At 39.4% G+C, this 19451-nt stretch overlaps 2 protein-coding genes across 3 annotated transcripts in view; one reads left to right on the top strand and one right to left on the bottom strand.

The window, feature by feature from the left end:
- stau2 (staufen double-stranded RNA binding protein 2) overlaps nt 1-420 on the top strand; it is a 120633-nt gene extending 120213 nt beyond the window's left edge. For both annotated transcript variants that reach the window (XM_084398630.1, XM_084398631.1), the window contains exon 15: nt 99-420. In XM_084398630.1, the coding sequence (XP_084254756.1) occupies nt 99-192 (94 nt within the window). In that variant the 3' untranslated portion in view covers nt 193-420. The remainder of the gene's footprint in view (nt 1-98) is intronic.
- A 6137-nt stretch (nt 421-6557) lies between these two features.
- On the bottom strand, nt 6558-19329 carry rdh10a (retinol dehydrogenase 10a). The gene is made up of 6 exons (XM_084399201.1): nt 18578-19329; nt 17226-17461; nt 9775-9873; nt 8444-8589; nt 7987-8118; nt 6558-7893 (listed from the first exon to the last, which is right to left on the bottom strand). The coding sequence occupies exons 1-6, from the start codon at nt 18864-18866 to the stop codon at nt 7770-7772; spliced, it is 1026 nt and encodes a 341-aa protein (XP_084255327.1). The 5' UTR covers nt 18867-19329; the 3' UTR covers nt 6558-7769.
- Between the last annotated feature and the right edge of the window lie 122 nt (nt 19330-19451).

The following is a 19451-nucleotide window of genomic DNA, read 5'->3' as shown; positions in this document are numbered from 1 at the left end:
TACAAACTTTTATGTTAAATGCAATTAATTGATTTGACAGCATTATTGTTATCATCTAACAGCATTGGTGGTTAATCTTAATTAATCTTCATTTGCAGACAAGCGAAACGTCTGGCCGAGAGGACAGACAACAAACCGACTAACTCAGGCACCACTGCTCAGGACTGCAAGGATTCAAAGGCCGTCGTCTAGGAGCTGATCCCACCCTTCTGCCCCGAAAGCCCCCACGACCGCCGCTGCATCCTTCTACACGTGTCAACATGCAATATGGTGGATGTGTCTCATGAATACGAAATGACAAAAAAAATGCATTCTTTGAGTCTATGTGAAGACAACACTATCTTAACACAACATTTATTTACTCTAGAGTTAACTAAAAAGAGCAAGCAAGTGAACTTAAAAAAAAAAAAATTATAAAAATGTAATGCATGGTAATGTTTAAAAATCAAGGGAAATTTCCCCATTTGATAGATGTTTGAATATTATTTTCACCTTGCCTCGAAGTGATATGGATTTAAACAGGCTTATGTCATGCCATTAGTATAAACAAAACATTATTGGGGAAAACAAAGTTGTGTATCTTAGTTGGGGGGGTTATATTATTTTCCTTTTCTCTTTAATCTATGAATAATAATGCTTGAGTATTTAAGTATTAACCAATGCCAGTGCTGTGAAGTCGTAGTTGTTGTCTTCATATATAGTCACCCAGCTTACCGTGTATGCTGACATAAAGCATTCATCTATCTATATGGATGTATATGACTTGTAGAAAATCATACGCAGAGGAAAAGAAAAAAATATACTACGAGTGTAAACCAATGGATAAAGCTGACGCTAGAGGTGAGCAGCACAGGATCACGGCGAAACAGCTGATACACGGTATCCAGTTGAACAAACTTGCCTCTTGCCTTCTATAAAGTTCCTTGAAATTAGAATTTCATTCAAGATTCTTGACAGAAACACAAGAGGCCCTGCATAGTGATCCGTGCCTCTTTAGCAAAGTCCTGTTTGACGATTGTTCTCTTCTTCCTTCGGTTTTGTCCAGCACATCTACACCTATGTTGTGTGTTGTATTGACTCGATACATCAACTGAGTGCTTTTAAGGACTGCATTCTGGAGAAAAGAGAGGCTATAGACAGGCTGTCTTTTCGAAACGAAAGAGTCATAGAATTATCTGAAACTGGTAACTCACTGGAAGAGTGTTTTTCTCTCCCTGAAGATATACAGTTTTATAACAGACTTGTCAGTTACTTAAAATGCAGTAAAATCACGTCAGTTCATGTTGAAGCCATTGTTGTCTGTTGTCTTCTTTTCCAATCGATTTGACATTTTATGCCATGATGTTTCTAATAGTTTCTATATATTTCCAGGTTTAAATGGAAAAAGAAAATCCCACATTTTATCCCATATTTTATGTCCAAAAGACTGAGATTTATGGACCCCAATGTACATAAATCCAGAAAAATTGGTATCTAACACATCTTGATAAGTTCCGAATTATCATGGTCTTTGTAGCTACACAACCGGATTCATTTTTTCCAGCCAACACATGGGTGTGAATTAAAAACCACAGGCGATTTGCTCAAGCATATGGTGTAGTGCTGTGTCATACCTAAAGGGACTTTAAGGCTCAGTAACACGTGAACGGTCATCCATGAGTGTTTCAGGCATTGCGACAGCGGGCTAAAAATAAATCCATACTATAAGTCCATTCAGTATCACCAAGGAAACAGTCATTCATTCATAGCTGGAGGAAGATTCCTTCTCTATATAATTGCCGTATAGGTCCAAGCTCATATTCTTCAGCAGATGGAATAACAAATCTATTAGCAAATGTGTGGTCATATTATTGAAATTTCAGTGCCATTTTGCAGGCAACAAATGCTCTATTGTTTATAGTGTAGTGATGTATGAAGTACCACTCACACAGAAATCATTTTCAAACCAAATGTGGCAAATCCGTGACCAGCTTGAACCCATTGCGAAATCTGAATGGGGAAATCTTTCGCCCTCGCATGAAATTTCTGATTGCGTGGTTTCCCAATGAAATGACTGGATTTCGCCCACAAAAGTTCACCAAACAGTAAATGTAACCGCACCTTTATGCAATAAATTTGAGCAAATGTATAGCAGCTAAAAACAAACAAACACCTTAGAAAGTATGTAGCTACGTGCTAAACATCACTCGTAACTCAGCAAATTGTGTAGCTAGTACAGGCTAAAAACATTCTGAGCACCTTTATACATGTATAGCAACATTCCTCTCAGATTCTTAGCAAATGTTTAGCAATGCATTAAAAACACTCAGAACATCTTAGCAAATTTATAGCAAGTTGTTAAAAACACCCTGAACACCTTAGCACTTATCAAATATAGCAACATGCTAAAAACACTCAGAACACCTTAGTACTTATCAAATATATAGCAACATGCTAAAAACACCCAGAACACCATAGCACTTATCAAATATAGCAACATGCTAAAAACACTCAGAACACCTTAGCACTTATCACATATATAGCAACATGCTAAAAACACTCAGAACTCCTTAGCACTTATCACATATATAGCAACATGCTAAAAACACTCAGAATACCTTAGCACTTGTCAAAATATAGCAACATGCTAAAAACACCCAGAACACCTTAGCACTTATCACATATATAGCAACATGCTAAAAACACCCAGAACACCTTAGCCCTTATCAAATAAATAGCAACATGCTAAAAACACCCAGAACACCATAGCACTTATCAAATATAGCAACATGCTAAAAACACTCAGAACACCTTAGCACTTATCAAATATAGCAACATGCTAAAAACACTCAGAACACCTTAGCCCTTATCAAATATAGCAATACGCTAAAAACACCCTGAGCAACCTAGCAAATGTTTAGCAACCCCCTAAAACCCCTCAGAACACCTTAGCAAATGCATAGCAAAATGCTAAACTAGCAACACTATAGCAATGTGTTAAAAAATACTAAAAACACCATAGCAAAACAATAATGATGTGCTAAAAACCACTCAGAACACCTCAGCAAATGTATTGCAATGCCTTGGTAACACCCACAACACTAGCATTGTGGAAGAAAAAAACTTTGTTTTCATTACATTGGCTGGTTCCTGTGGAGGAGAGACTGTATGTGTCCTCTGGGCAATGAAGAAACGGATCAATCTCTCTGTGTCGTACATAAATGATTGGGTCTTCATCAATTACAGTAGCTCCAATAATGTGGAAGCTAATCTTTAACAACCCCATTCAGTTTGGGAAGAAGAAACTCAATACGAAGGCTGATGGATTGACTAGTTTCCTTTAAATTACCTCTTTTTCTTTTATGTTATCTCTTAACATACTGATATGGATTTAGCATGTTGCTTGTAGTTTGCTTGTTCATTTACCATGTTGCTTGTAGTTTTATGTACCAATATCCCCGATATGCCTCAAATGCAGCAAGATCATTTTTTATCTTTAATGAATAACTGTCGATGAAATTAAATATGTCGTCATTCTCAATTGTTATGCCGTGGAGAATTGATCTGTCCAGTTTGACCCATATAAAGCTGTTAACTCTGGCCTTTTGCTATGGGGAAACAAAGTTTATTGATTTTTCCACCAGAATTAAGTGTTATCGACCTTTTTAAAGCTTAATTAGTGCTTATGTTACTCTACTGAGTGAAAGGAAAAAGAAATCCCTCAGTATGTGCTAGGGAAGCATTTCTTTTTGAATTTCTGGCACGGTAAAGCCTAATTATTTTCTTAGTGGGGAGCTGCATCAGTAGACTGATCCTATCTGACAATTACTGCAGCTGTGGGATTTTGATGTGACAATATTTCTCTGTCTTTGTATTAACAGTAATCTCTTAGTACGGACCATCAGTCAGGCCAATTACCCGACTCAAACGCCTCCGCTGCAGGCTACTGACGTCTTTGCCTTAAGATCAGTGCTTTTCAACACTTGAAGACCATTGGCTGCCCAAAGAAAGGGATGTCTGCAAGGCCCGTTGTGACCCATTATAAGGTGACCAGATTTCTTGCAGATTTACTTACTAGACTTACTCTTAAATGGAAACATTTCCTAGGTCAGTATGTAATTGAAATCTCACTTGGTGTTATCTTTGAATACAAATTGGGGATAATGCATTACTATAAGTAACTTGGCAACTACAAGTCAACTTATTCTCCTAACCCGAACCCTAACCTAATAGTCTACTACAGCCTACTAATACTCTAATGAGAGTTAGTTGACATGTAGTTGAAAAGTTACTAATAGTTAGTAGAATGTCTAAAGTGGACTATCGAAAATAAAGTGTAACCCAAAAGGATAAAATTAAATAAATTAAATGAGAACATATAAATAAAACTATTTAACAAATATTTTACCATTTTACAGGGGTGTAACAATATATCGTGTCACAATATATCTCAACATAAAAATGCAACAATATGTATATAAAAAAAATCAAGTTTTAGTGTCAGTAAACTACTATGTATTATGTTGAACATAATGTATAATAATGCAATGGGGGAATTTTTGTGTAAAAAATGGCCTACATTATTTTAAATGTATCTAGTCAGTGACAGAGTGCAAGCATATTCGTGCAAGCATAACAGCTTCAGAATCATGAATATTTTTTATTCTGGTGTCACTATTGTCCTGTGCATTGGGTTTCCAGCAGCATGTCCAAGCCTATTCATTGACACCCACAATGTAACACACAATGTATCAAATGTAGCATTTTAATCAACAGTACATTTTCTTGTTAACCTTTTATCATGTCTTGGAGTGTCGCAATAATATCGTATCATGAGTTCAGTATCGTGATATGTATCGAATCGTGACATGAGGGTCTCGTTACACCCCTACAATTTTCTGAATATACTTTACACAGTAATAACTCAATTTTTCCAGTGGTATTTAGTTTGGATGTTTCCAGAGACGATACACCAAAAAAAACAGAAAAAGGGGACGTCTGGTTACCCTCACCCATTAGCTTGAAAAAAATGTCTGATATGGAAGCATGCTAATGATAATCACACAAGGAACTAGAATCTTTAACTGCATCATTTGATTTATTTAGTAGTAATTTAGAGTATAGGTATTACCAGTCAAAAATAATTCAAATTTTTGTGTTTTTGAAAGAAGTATCTTATGCTCACCAAGGCTGAATTTATTTGATAAAAAATACAGTAAAAACTGTGGAATATGATTACGTTAATGCATTTTTTTAAATGCTTTATTCCTGTGATGGCAAAGCTGAATTTCCAGTCTTCATTGTCACATGATCCTTCAGAAATCATTCTAATATGCTGGTGCTCAGTTATCAATTATTATTGATGTTCAAATATTAATTTGTCTTAACTTTACTGCGTTTTAAAAATCAGGTTTACGCACAAAATTCCAATAAACGCATTGTTTTAATAGACCCAATGAATAGTACAAAACTTCGTAGACCTGGAGCTTCATTTATAAAATGTTGCGTAAAAACCATCCTACATTTGATCTAACGATTATTTTTCAAATGTGCGTATGTGATTCAGAGAACGAACGTACGCATGTTCCTCACTTACAGATGTGAAATCTACCCCCCGATTACACAGACAAGATTTAAACTATAGTCCCAGACTAAAATTGATGTGTGTACTGTCTTATCTGAAAGCAACTTGCACTGACATATCTTAAAATATGTCAGGTCCATTGTTTTGTCTCAAGATGCACACGAGTAATGTGTATTCTAAGGCACTTTTATAAAAGCTACTTAAATGTCCTAATTAAACTAAGGCCTAATCCTGGCTTAATCTAAACCCTGTCTGTGAAACCAGGCCTATAAATCGCAAATCATCTTGAAATTGTGCGCAGATGAATGGGCTTGTAAACCACGTAATTAATGTCATCAAAATATGAAATAACATCAGTCAATGTCCAAATCCTTAACTGGCATTTACTACGACTTGTTTTCTGATTCACCACGCCCACTCAACATGCAATAGGTCTGTCATGTTTTAAAATAACTCCCTGTATATGCAATTCACCGTTTTTGTGACACTGATTCATCACTAATGAAACACTCGAGCAGTAGTAAAAGTGTAAATATGAAGCATGGTCAATCACAAGCTTAGCAAAAGAGGAAAGACCTCCTTACTTCCTGTGATGCATTTTCTCTCGCGGTTAAATGCATTTCGTAATCCCTTTCACAACTAAGGATAACAGGCATTTTGGCTTGAATGGAACATCTGAGTCAAACAATTTAACCCCAAAGTCCCACCCATATGCTGTATGATGGACAATATTGCTGCTGCCTAAAAGTGAAGTTTCCTTCTGTTCTGTGAGCTTTTAGTTGCAGTATGTCATGTTTCTTGCGCCTGTAGAAGTTATTATAGGGATGCACTCAGGAATTTACTTGCTAGAAAAGTTGGCAAACACTAAAACCTTCGCTTTCTGTGCCAAGTTCCTTAGGAATTTCTGGCATTTGCTGATATTTTGCGGTTGCTGAGAGTCAGGCTTATGAAAAGACACGGCGGTTTTGACTAATACACAAAAACCAACAACAAATAATCTAAATCATTTTATTAATTTAAGTTAGGTAGAGACACTAAACATTGGAACCATGTTGTGTGCTCCTATATAGAGCACTCTTTAGGAAAGTTACAAAGAGTATTTATGTCATACTGTTAACAAATGGCAAACATGAAGAGGTAGAGATTTTAGGCTCATCACATGCCTATTGGAATGTAGTTTAAACTCATGTGTTTTGTCATTTTTTTGCCTAAACATACAAAATATCTGTGGAAACTCAATGGTTCAGGTTTGCATAAACAAAAAGGAAAAGCATTAAATTAACAAATGTGAAAATGCATCATATTCAGATGATGACAACATCCTCATGTTATTCAATCCCATTTCAAATTCATTTCAGAAATGCATAATGAATCAATTATAAAAAAAATAAAAAAATTATGTAACCAAAACAGTATTTTTCAGTTGATGCACAAGTTCAAAATGGGCAATGACAATGACAAGAAAATCAGGCCATCCCTTTAGATTGACATTAACATATACAAAATACCATATGCCTCTGTAGATTAAAGAGTAAAAAAAAAAAAAATTAAATACACTTCCGTCCCACCAGCAGCTGGAAACAGACCAGCGTTTTACCCACTTCTCATGATGTCAACAAAAAGAAATGAGGGTGGGGAGGGGAGAATGCAAAATATTTTATCTATAACATCACATGGTTCATAACTGGGCCCTTTCGGACACATGATCTCCTGCTGCTGCCTTTAATGTATCGAATTGGGGAACAGAGTGGCGTGGTGCCACATTGAACGGTGTAGATAATGTTGGCAGTGTAGAGGAAAGTAAATACAGTGCATGTCTACACACAAACGAAACAAAAAAGTGACAAGAATTTACTGTTCGTACAGTAACATACTGTATAGTTTCACAAAGACGCTAGATAATGCTGGTGACTACATTACGTAAATAGTTAATTACTGAATAGCTCATGTATGATTTCAAAACTATTGACACAGTATATAGATGGAACAAACTTTAATAAATGACAACACATAAAAATCAACAAATAAATCCTTAGTGTAGTACACAGCTTTCTTTGTTCCAGAGGAACAATATGGTAAACCTTTGCATCTGCCAAATGCAAGTGCACCAGTCTAAACGCAGTCTTTTCACTTCCTTCTGCCCTCTCAGTGGTCTTATCCTCATGCGGGTTAGAAATGTACCCTTGTGGGTTGGAAACGGCGCCCTCTAGATCCCATTCTTTGCCTCGTTGTTGTTCATCGCCTCTTTCCTCTGAGCAAGGAAGGGGTACATGCACTTATCTGCACCCAGGAACCGGTACATACACACGATTGCTTCGAAGGGCAAAATGCTATAAAACAAAAACAAATGGGAATGTGTTAAAACTGATTGTTCCGAAAATCTGGAAGCATTTCAAACTCCAGTTGAGACCACCCATACCCACCTTTTCATAAAGTTGACCATGTATACAATGCGAGGCGTGCAGATCATGGGCTGGTCTGTCAGGATGGCCCTCATGGACTGTGTCACACAGAACTCCGGTCTCAATGGAGGGAGAAACGGCTCGATCTCTTTCCTGACCAACCCAGGCGGAAAAAAAAAAGAAAGCAAACATGATGATTAAGAGTCGTCTTTGTTTAATAAAGTCAGCCCAAAGTGCTTAGCCAGTCAGAGCAAGTCATTATTGAGTGGAAACAGATCCAGCATGCACCTTATTCAAGTGGAAGCCCCTATTGTGTGCATGAAAACCCAAGCTGACAGTGACATGAGAGGCCACAAGCAAAGCTACCCTGACTGTTGTTAAGCAATGTCTACTCGAACTAGATACGCATTGTGTCGTTCGCTCCTTTAGTGTCCATCTGAAACCCAATCTTAACATTTGGACGGCTCCTTTCTTTTACCTTATTCTGCATCCTCTGAACATGCCCGTGTCCACCAGGTAAGGACACACCAGCGTCATCTTGATACCGTCCTTCTCCGAAGCCTTGATTTCGTGGCTCAGGGACTCGTGGAAGCCGATGGCACCAAACTTGCTAGCGCAGTAATCCTGAAACCAAGAGGAAACAGAGTTTGGTGAACATTATCAAGCTTCCCGAGGCAGTTTTCCCTGTAATAGCATGGGAGCACTGGGATCTACGGTTTCATTAGCATTCTTTTGTTGTGTATGGAGTATAGGTAGAGCCGCATGGGAGGGTTTTGATGTGGTTTGCGGTGAACGGGATCTTCAGAACAGAGTGGGCAAACACAGATGCGTGTAGATAAACACTCTGGAATAAAGGGGCTCACAGCAGCTTGAGTCACTCCAATAATGCGAACCATAAAAAGTCACATTCAAGGAAACATAATAGGTCAGACAGTGTGATTGGGCTTCTGGGACCCTTTGAAGTGAGAGTAAAGATGAGGGCTTGTAAAATAGAAGTACACGTACAGCTAACAAAAAAAAAAAAAAAAAAAAAAAAAAAAGTTTCCCCAAAAGGCTGCTGGGAAAAATGACACCAGTTTGGACAGCAGTGAAAGAAGAGGATTGTACATGTGCTGGACTCCAAACTCTAAGAGATCCCTCATATACACAGGCTGGTTTAACAGATTAAAAGTGACTTTAATGCTACACCAGCACCAATGAGAGATATCATTTTGGAAAAGTGTTTAGCAATTCTGTCTAGCAACATGTAAAGAGCTCACACTGAACCGATAGATGGCGACCAACGGCACTTGTGTTTTGTTGGATCAGTGCATTACCACAGTTGCCTTCGGTCTATGCTTGTTTTCGCCAATTGAACACGTTCGGTCGATGTTTGTTGGGTCTTGGAATGTCTAAGAAGTGACGGTGCAGTGCGAGTTAAATATATACACGCACATATTAAATATTTTAACTGACATCTGTAATTCAAGAGCTGATATATCAATTGACTATTACTTCAAAAACACATTTTAAAAAGTACAGACATCTCTGTACCCATTGGAGTTAATGGAGTAAGTGCACAGTATTCACAGTATGTGTGAACCCCCAATGGATCATGGGAATTTTGTCTATGCAGCAGGTAGGCCCAGAGAAACCTCTGAGCATCTCTCAGTGTTAGCATGCTCCTTAATTGGCGTTGAGTGCTAGGCGTGCTGTGCGCCGCGTCGAATTTCCATGCCACGCCGAGCCAACGTGCTGAGACTCTCCAAACACGCTCTCTTTTTATTTCAGTCTGCCAATAGATTTATGTGATGGATGCAATGTACTAACCTCCACACCAGCTGTGCTGAAAAGGCCCAGTGAACTGGCAACTGTCACAATGTGGCCATGGTTCATCTCTAGCATCTTGGGAAGAAATGCCTTGGTGGTCTGGAAGAGGAAGAGAGAGAGAAGGGAGGGGGGGGGGGGGGGGGGGGGGGGGGGGGGGGGGGGACAAAGACAGTTATTTTGCTGTTGCTGTTCGTCTCTGCCAAAGCCCTTTGATCCGTTTTTTTTTCCTCCTCCCTGACTAATAATTCACTGAGACTAAACACTCATCTCCCTCATCCTGCTGGGGGAGTTTAGAAACACAATTCCATTACAGTCTTAAAGGCCATTTACAGGGAGCTTGCTTTCCACATGCACTTAAGAGATTAATTTATGTACAGCTCAATTTGTTTTGGTAGTACTAGTTTTTGAGAAAGTTTTCATTTCCGACATGGAGGTTTAACTTGGATGGGAAGCAAACTACTTTAATGGATGAAGTATTGCACCAGACTTTGGTCTGGTTTCGTATTGGTCTGAAATGGCTTATTAAAAAGGTGAAAAGACCACTTGCAAGTTCACAACAAGTGGTTTGTCTGTGGTTTCCTTTTCTCACAACGAGTTGGTCCCAAGAGTGGCATCTCAGTATCAAGAGCACAAAGCCAGAGCGGCGTACTCACTCACCACTGTCACCACAATACGGCTAAAGACCACAACACCACCGCTGTAGGTCAACAAAGATGGGAAACAAACACCACCTTTTAGCATGGATTACACATTAGCATTGGAACGATTAAAGGAAGTCCACCCGATAAATATGTCAAAATAAACTAAAGTTTGTTAACCACTGTGACAATCAAAGAGTTGAACTAATCTTTTAGGTTTTGTTAACCATACTGAAAAGATCCTACTCAAAACAACAAACAATCCATAAAAAGTCACATTAGTTTGTAATGACGGGTGCAAATAAATGCTTTGTTTAAGCTTGGTTTAAAATGTAGAAGATTAATACAAGTTAGCTTGTACTAACTGAACACTTCTGGACTAGATTTGTTAACGTTACTCAGCTGCTCTGACATCTTGCCTGGCTGTTATTGACAGTTTCTTTCATGCAATGAATCAAAGTCATCTTCCACTTTCGCCGATCCCGGCTGGACAAAAGACAGAGTGAATAAAAATAAATAAAAAAAACACACCACACACACAATCGTGCCTCATCTTCCATTCTCTTCAGACCCAGAGGAAGTGAGGGGGTGGACACAATAATGATGAAAAACATGACCGGCGTCATCCATTTACTGCTCTCTTAGAAAGGATTTGCCGTACAAGCCCCACAGAACCGCCTGTGGCTTTATAGTCAAACCTCAATGGAACACGAAGCATGCTATGAAAAAGAAAAACGTGTGAGTGCCAAGAACAACAGAGCCCCTTCCAGAGGCCTTCAATGATATCACCATTTATAAACATGCCCAGTTGAAAAGGACCTTGGCCACGCTTGAGAATGGTACTATCTTGCACGGCTCTGTGTGCATTTCACACCTCTGCCAGCCGTCTCGACACGTCATCTTGACATGTTGAAATATGGAACTGGAATCTCTCAAATTTACTTCCACTGACTTCACTCTCATGAGGCAATCCACTCGTGCAGTTGAGCGCTGCGGTCCACATGCTAGGCATTTAATCCCTGACGTTAAGAGTAAACTGTGTATTTTTCCAGTGCATTAAGTGTAAAATTGCTCTTAATATTCATCTCATTGTGTTGGGGGTTCCTTCAAGGGAGCAGACTTGGACCGGTTTGAATCTGTACTTGTGCCTTGCATGCAAAACTGATGATAAGTATGCGTGCAAATGAAGCATTAGGATAAATTGGGCCTGTAGTGCACAAATGCCAACATCTTCCAAATGCTGCAATCTACAGTATTAAAATGTGATTTGGAGAGTTTAGACTATGTTCTGCTGCCAATAAGACAGATTAGACTAGCATGATACGAGACAGAAAGTCAAGATTCAGGCAATCGAAAGTCTCTCTTGCATCTAATGGGAAATTCGTTAAATTACCCTTGCTAAGGAACTTGAAGCCATTCAACTTGCACACTGGAATAAGAGCTATGAATGAAAAAAGAGACAAACATTCATTAACATGGGAAAGCATTTCATGGAGTCGTTGGATAAGGACACCATGTAAGTTCATTCAATCTACATTTATTTTGTGATTTTTGTCTCAAACACTTTAGCAAAAACGTACTGTTCATGGACCACCTTGGATCCTAACAATTAGGCAGTTCAAGGGTGGAATCTACCAAACCAGCAACATTACAACCTCAACTCCTTGATCGATCAAACTCAATGTCACAGGGCTGGTAATGTTGGGTTTGATTTTGGTCAAGAAAATAGGCTGGTAAATCAACTCAACATGACCAGTCAAACTCAGCATTAGTCAAGTAACTGGACTGGCAAAGTAACTGTGCTGGTAATTTTGAGTTTGATTTGGTCAAACAACTGGGTTGGTATTGTAATCAACCCAATGATTTGATCAAGTAGCTAGGCCTGGCCAAATCAAACCCAACATTACCAGCTCACCCCCTTGACCATTAGTCCATCACCCCATAATCTCTGAACTTGCACAAATGAGCAGAAATGGCTGAGTCTTTGTAAAAACCCAATCCGCTATGGAATGAGGGGGCCGGCACTGATGTGGGCATGGCCTTGTTGACCTCTCAGACACAAAATGTGTGAAACCGAACAGAAGTTCATGTCTTAATTCATAGCTTCCGTAATTGCTTCTCAGCGCCTGAGTTTACGCTAAATTAACTTCCAACAGCAGAGAGCTTCCTTGGCCCTTGCAGTGGTTCTATGCCTGTTGTGCTCTCTAATTGATACAAGCGCAAGTGCTTTGCTCATCACAAAGCTCTTCACAGCTGCCGTGTCAGCCTGGATTAGTGCTAATGTTTGACCAATAGGAATATGCACAAATATTGTCACACATAATAGCCCAGATGGCCGTTAATTAGAAGAAAGTGGACCGACCAGAGAAATGTAGCAAAGCATTGGCCAGATTGATGTACAGCCCTCAGAAAATGAAGTGGGGGCTAACTCATACGCTGATACTGTATTGCTGATGTCTCATTAAAATGGGGGGCTGGATCTATGGAATCAGTTTGAAAACCACAATATGGAGCAGTTTAACCTTATTTAAATAAGCCAAATAAAGCCACTGGTGAATCTTGTTGGCTGGGAGCTCTTCAAATATAAGCAGCCCCAAATCAAATAACGGGTACAGGTGCATTGATCTTGAGCAAGACCATCTAAAACTACTCAAGTAAGACCCTTCTGCCTGGCTGCACCCTTTCTCCTGGTCTAGCAGGAATGCAGGCTGGAGAACTTGGCTCCTGTCAGTTGGCATCTTGTCAAGCTGATCCCTAGACAAGAAAGCAATTGTCATATAAGTGGGTCAGGCAGCAGCTCCCCATTACCAGCAAGCTTGTGTACAAGACTCTCTATCCCTTGATGCTTTTCTCTAGGGACAGCCCTGAATCTTTTGCTTCAACCACGCTCACTTAGCAACTAGGAGGCTTTCACGGACACCATTGCGCCCAGGTGTGGAATGCACTGCTCACATATCGCCTATTATGGGGTCAACGTCAGAGAGGAAAAAGAGAAGCTTACTTCGATCGGCTCTCCAAATCTGACTAGACACTAAATCTGGTCATTTGCATCACTTCAAGTTTTACTTCGCCAAGTACCAGTCAGTCCGCCACAGTGCCACTCCTACCGGCTATTCTCAAGTCGGTCTGAAGAGAACTCACTGGTCCTGGGACTCAAACACAGCTGGAAGTACGGAAAGAGTGAAGGGCCTCAGCTGAGCACAGACAGCCTGGAAGAGATAATGGCCTCACTTCCTGTTGGCTCCTCCAGTTGTTACATTCCCACCATGCTATCCAACAAAATAAAGATGATGTCCATCTGGAGTTTGCCCTTCCCGCCTGAAGAGTTTCGAAACACAGCAGACCGTTGAAATGAAGGCGCTGAACCGGCTGCCAGGTCATGTTTAAGACTCTTTAAGAGGATGACATGGACCTGTTGCGAAGACAGGCTTAACTTCACTATGACGAGAAGAAAGGATTTATATAAAAGTAAAAAGATTTGGAAGGCAGTGGCTACAACTCTGAAAAATACTCAATGGATGAAACAAATATCTGAAATCCATTAAGGCAAAAAAACAACAGCGTTTGCAATTTATTCTCGGTCCAGTATGGACAAAGAAATGGACACACCTGGAAGCCATATTAGCACATTATGGACAGCTTAAAGACCCCATGAAATGGCTTGACCAGAGTTTTCTTGTTTTCTATGAAAATTAAAGTTAGTTAGTTATTTTCCATCATTGACTTTTTTTAGCAGTGATGGAAAAATCTGAATGCCGTCTGTCATTTTGACAGATTACACACTTATAACTAATTCCCACCCATGTCTAGTTGGTGGCGAGCGTGCATACAATTGCAAAAATGTCACGGCAGCAGAGTGTGAAAAGTTTCTTCACACGCCCAAATAGTTTTGATGTCATTAATAAAGGAGTTGAAAAAAAAAAAAGAGGGACTGATGCAGAGGAGGATGAAGGACAAACAGACAACGTTTGTAATTTCAGGCGACCACAAATGGATAGTTCACCCAAAAATGGAAATTCTTTCATCTCACCCTCAAGTTGTTCCAAATTTGTATGAATTTATTTCGTCCGCTGAACACAAAAGATGATATTTTGAAGAATATGGGTAGTCAAACAGCTGACGGTAGCCATTGACTTCCATAGTATGGAAAAGAAATACTATAGAAGTCAATGTGGCCCATCAACGGTTTGGTTACTGACATTCTTCAAAATATCTTCTTTTGTGTTAAATTGAAGAAAGAAACTCATACAGGTTTGGAACAACTTGAGGGTGAGTATCTAAGTAAATGACAATTTTCATTTTTGGGTGAACTATCCACTCAAGTCCATGCAGACCAGGAGGAAGGTTTAAGTTCAGGCAGATACAGAAAGTTGATTGAGATTAGTTCAGTTCATTTGTAACATGTTTTGTTCATATGTTAATAATTGTATTTTGTAATATTACATTGTTCATATTTGCTTGTTTAGGCACAAAGGTGGTGTTTTAGTGGCCTCCACTGTCACTGTGGAAAAAACTATTTGACCCGGTCCATCAAAGTTACGGACAATGTGAAAGTCTAATGCAAATACTGAAATGTAAAAACGGTTTATCCCAGACCAATTGATTTAAGTGTTAGCGCTAGGCATCACATTAAGCATGCATATTTAAAACATCCTTTCTGTACAAAACATGCCAACACAAAATGAGTTGTAAATAGGGAGACGAAAGACAAAAAAGAAAAGTGGTGTTGCAATGTTATAAACCACATGCATGCAGCAACCAATTAAGAGAACATGTTTGTGTGAAAGAGAAAGAGGAAAAGCAGTGTTGGTGCATTTCTATTCAGCTGGCTTGTGGCTTTAATGACCACATCCTCCGCTTGGTATTCCCTGCCTGTCCTTAATGATTAAGCTCTGCTTTCATCATAATCCCCCACAAGAAACCATGCATTGCATAAAGCTTAAGCAAACAACCAAAAACCTTAATGAGAATCCCAACTTTACCACTAACAAGTGCATCTGCTACAGCACCACTGCGGCTTACACTGAACAACTTCCAAGTTTAAAAAAAACAAAACAAGTGAAAAGAATAAAAATAAAAAAAAGATGGCAAACAACATGCTGTTACACTTAAGCTCAGTTTGTGTCCAGGCATTTTCATGCTTCATTAAAAGGACTTCCAGTGTTTAGGATGTGCTCATTCACATTTGCCAATTGAATAAAAGTCTTCCCTTATAAAACGAAGCGTGATATCGTAATGTGAGATCTTAACACTCCCAAGGCCATCAAAAAACATTTAGTCAGTGTAAAAGGCCCATCAATATTTATTAATATATTTGTTTTCCAGGGGGTCTGGGGTGATGTAAGCCCTCACTTCTCTACAAATTCATAATCACCTTGAAGTTCTTCCAAACCTGTATGCATTTCCTTATTCGACTGAAAACAAAAGCAGCTATTTTGAAGAATATGGGTAACCATAACCAAAAACAACAGTTTTCCCATACTATGGAAGTCAATGGGGTCCATCAACTGTTTGGTTACCCATATTCTTCAAAATATCTTTTATGTTCAGCTTGAGGGTGAGTAAATTATGATTTTTAGTTTTAGTTTTAACTATCCCTTTAACCGTCCTGCCGTGCTAATCATTAAAATATTAATATCCCCAACAGTCACATGCAAAATCAAACATAATAATAATAATAATAATTATTATTATTATTATAATAATTTCACAATTCTCCACAACGTGACTTTAGCAGCATGATTTAAAACAAACTGCCCTACTACAGCTCGCCCCACAAGGTGGTCTCAAAACAATGCAAACTACAGACAGGCCTTTTACGCATTTACTGGAAAGAGGTTAATTAGCGAGGCCAAGTGAGAATGGACTCGTCCAAATGGTACTTCCCCAGGCAGGATGTGCTCTTCAATGGGCTTTAAATTAACAAACCAAGGGAGAGCAGATTGTTCCTGGTGATCTTACTAAACCCCCCTGCTGGAGTTGTCTTGCTCAGAGCTTGTTTATATCCACAGATCAGGGAGCTTTGGAGAGGACAATGTTGAAACGACAGGGGGCACGTTAATAAAACCTCTCCGAGTGGAAGTATGGTTTTAAGATCAGTTCTGATGTTACAACTCACAGGGACTGAAATTGATGAAGTCAGGGAGGGTAATCTGATCCTAGATCAGCTCCCATACTGATATTCTTCCTGAACGCGTGCCAGATCCTCATAATCTCACAGCCTGTGGATGTCTACTTTTGCAGTACATCCAGACTGAGCCGTAAATATTAATATTGGCTGCCACAAACAAAGGAACGAATGGAAACAAATGGATGACAGACTAAAAGAGAAAGGGCCAGACAGGACAGGGGTGATTACATGAGGAATATGCTAAACTTATTGGAGTGTTTTAAGGGGGGGGGTGGCCCATCTCAGATGACAGACATTTGTTTGCACTCAACACCAGATGGATTAAACGACTGAGCTTCTAAGTGGTTGATGTAACTGATTTTGAAAGAATAAACAGTGCTTTTTTAGCATACAAGTCAAAATTTAAAACTTATTATGAACATGCATGGAGCAAAAGATGTTTGCTTTCCAACTTGGCTCAAGCACAAATACCAGAGCAGAGAAATGAGTACGTGCTGAACAGATGGGTGCATGAACAGTGGCATCATGTGATATAGCACAATCACTAAAAGAGGACATTCCTCTGTGTTTTCCCCACTTAAAAAGAGCTATACGGTTGATGCACATTGACTTTTAAATGTCTGGTTACACTATTGGATATTGCAGTATACAGTTGAGCGGTGGCAAAGTAAAACTAGACTCACCCAGAAGTGTGCATGGCAGTTCACCACCATGGTCCTCTCGATCAGCTCATCGGGGCATTCCAGCAGGTGGTGGCCGGACACAACACCAGCGTTGTTGATCAACAAGTCCACTTCACCGACCTCCCTGCGCACTTTCTCTGCTATGGAGTACACGCTCTCCCTCTTGCCCACATCAACCACGTACGTATACACCTGCGGCTGAAACGGAGGGACCTCTTCCACACCATCGACAGCTCCTTAGGAGAAACACATTAGATCGTCATCATCCGAGATGCAGAAAACCACAACTTTCCTGTGCAACTTCCTCAAGCTTCATTTGATTTCAACAAATGAATTGATTCAGAGTCTGATAGCATTTGGGGAAAAATCTCCACCAAGTAGCCAATGATATTTTGAATGATTTAACCAGGATAATTGCAACGATAGGTAAGACTACAGCCTAATATTTAGAGATGGACCGATAACTGCTTGTTTAATATCAGGTCTACCGATAGATGGCACCAACTGGTGGGTCTCTAATGAATATCACACAAAAACACCATTGCACCACTGCGTTCAACAGAAAACAATGGTGTTCATAGGTAAACAAACTTATTTGATTATATTGTTTGCATAATTACAGAACATTTAGAGCCATTCATTTATGTAGATTTTAAGATTAACAATAAAATAAAAAAAATGATAATAATTGACAACCCAGAGCGCAACAACGTAAAGGGATAGTTCACCCAAAAATGAAAATTCTGTCATCATTTACTCACCCTCCAGTTGTTCTAAACCTGTTTCTTTCTTCTGTTGAACACAAAATAAGATATTTTAAAGAATGTTGGTAACCAAACAGTTGATGGTAGCCACTGACCGCCATAGCAGGAACAAAAAATTACTACAGAAGTCAATGACTGTCTGGTTACCAACATTCATCAAAATATCTTTTGTGTTCAGCAGATGTTAAGAACAACTTGAGGGTGAGTGTGACAGAGTTAAAATTGTGTGAACTATCCCTTTAATGTCAGTAATAAAAATAAATTAAAACATTTTTATACTTTAATAATAAATAATAAATATAATTTATATTAGAATACTCAACATTGAAAGTTCTTACATATTATGTTAGTAGTAGTCATATGATGATTATTTAGCTATTATGCCAATAAGGGGGTTAAAGTAAAAAAAAAAAAAAATTGTTCTGCTTATTGGAGATTTTGTCTTTAATTTATACAAAGGCAAACATTCAGGACTACACACACACACAGAAAAAGCTTAAATACCTACAAAGACATAAACCTACCTATAAGTTGCTTGTGATAAATCTACTAAATAGATAAACATAAATGTTAAATCCTCCTATTTACCCTCTTTGGACATCGGGTTGTCTTCCTCTCTGTAGATCTGTCGCACCATCTCCGCAGTCTCCTCATTGCTGTGGCTGTTGATGTCCCACAGCACCAGTGTAGCCCGGCGCCGGGCGAACTCCTTCGCGAAGAGCCGCCCAAGTTCGCCGCCCGCCCCGGTGATCAAGCACACCTGTCCCGCTACGCTCTTCTCCTTCGGCCGTATGAGCCACTTGAGTCCGGCCATCACGATGGCCCAGAGAACTTTCAGAATGACCACGAAAAACTCCACGGCAATGTTCATCATCATGTCTAATGCCGTTGCGACTTTGTTTTAAATAAAGATGAACGTAGTTACACCTAAAAGACTAAACAACCTGAGTTTTGCTGGTGTGCTGCTACCATTAGCACTTAATGTATTCTTTAACCATCCGCCTATTTAAAAAGGCAATGGGGTGAACATCCAATTTAACCCCAACTGTCAAACAACTACTAAAATACATATATAAAATCGTATAAGATAACGCATTAAACCTTCAGAATATAAGCATCACACATAAAAGCACTATTTTAACGCTTCAAGTGTGGATAAATACAGCCGAGTCTCCCACCAGCGAATGCCCGTATGAAAGCTATCGTATCCCGGCACGGATGCGCGCGCGACGGCTGCCAGTGAGAGAAATTGAGACAGACTCCAGCCTGATCTCTTCAGAACCGCTGATGCTCCTCGCGCTCTATTTAAACCAGCCCCTCTCCACAGGACCCAACAGAGTGATTGGCCCAGATGCCTGATTAAAATTTACATATATTTAGCTGTGCATCAGCAAATTTACATCAGCTGTGGACGTTTGGGAAACAGAATGGATGTGTTATAACAGTGTCTGACTGTGGTTGT

Source organism: Rutilus rutilus (genome assembly GCF_951802725.1).
Source record: "Rutilus rutilus genome assembly, chromosome: 24".
In the NCBI taxonomy this organism is placed as follows: domain Eukaryota; kingdom Metazoa; phylum Chordata; class Actinopteri; order Cypriniformes; family Leuciscidae; genus Rutilus; species Rutilus rutilus.
The sequence above is the reverse complement of the archived record's forward strand: the minus strand, read 5'-3'. Positions and strand labels throughout refer to the sequence as shown.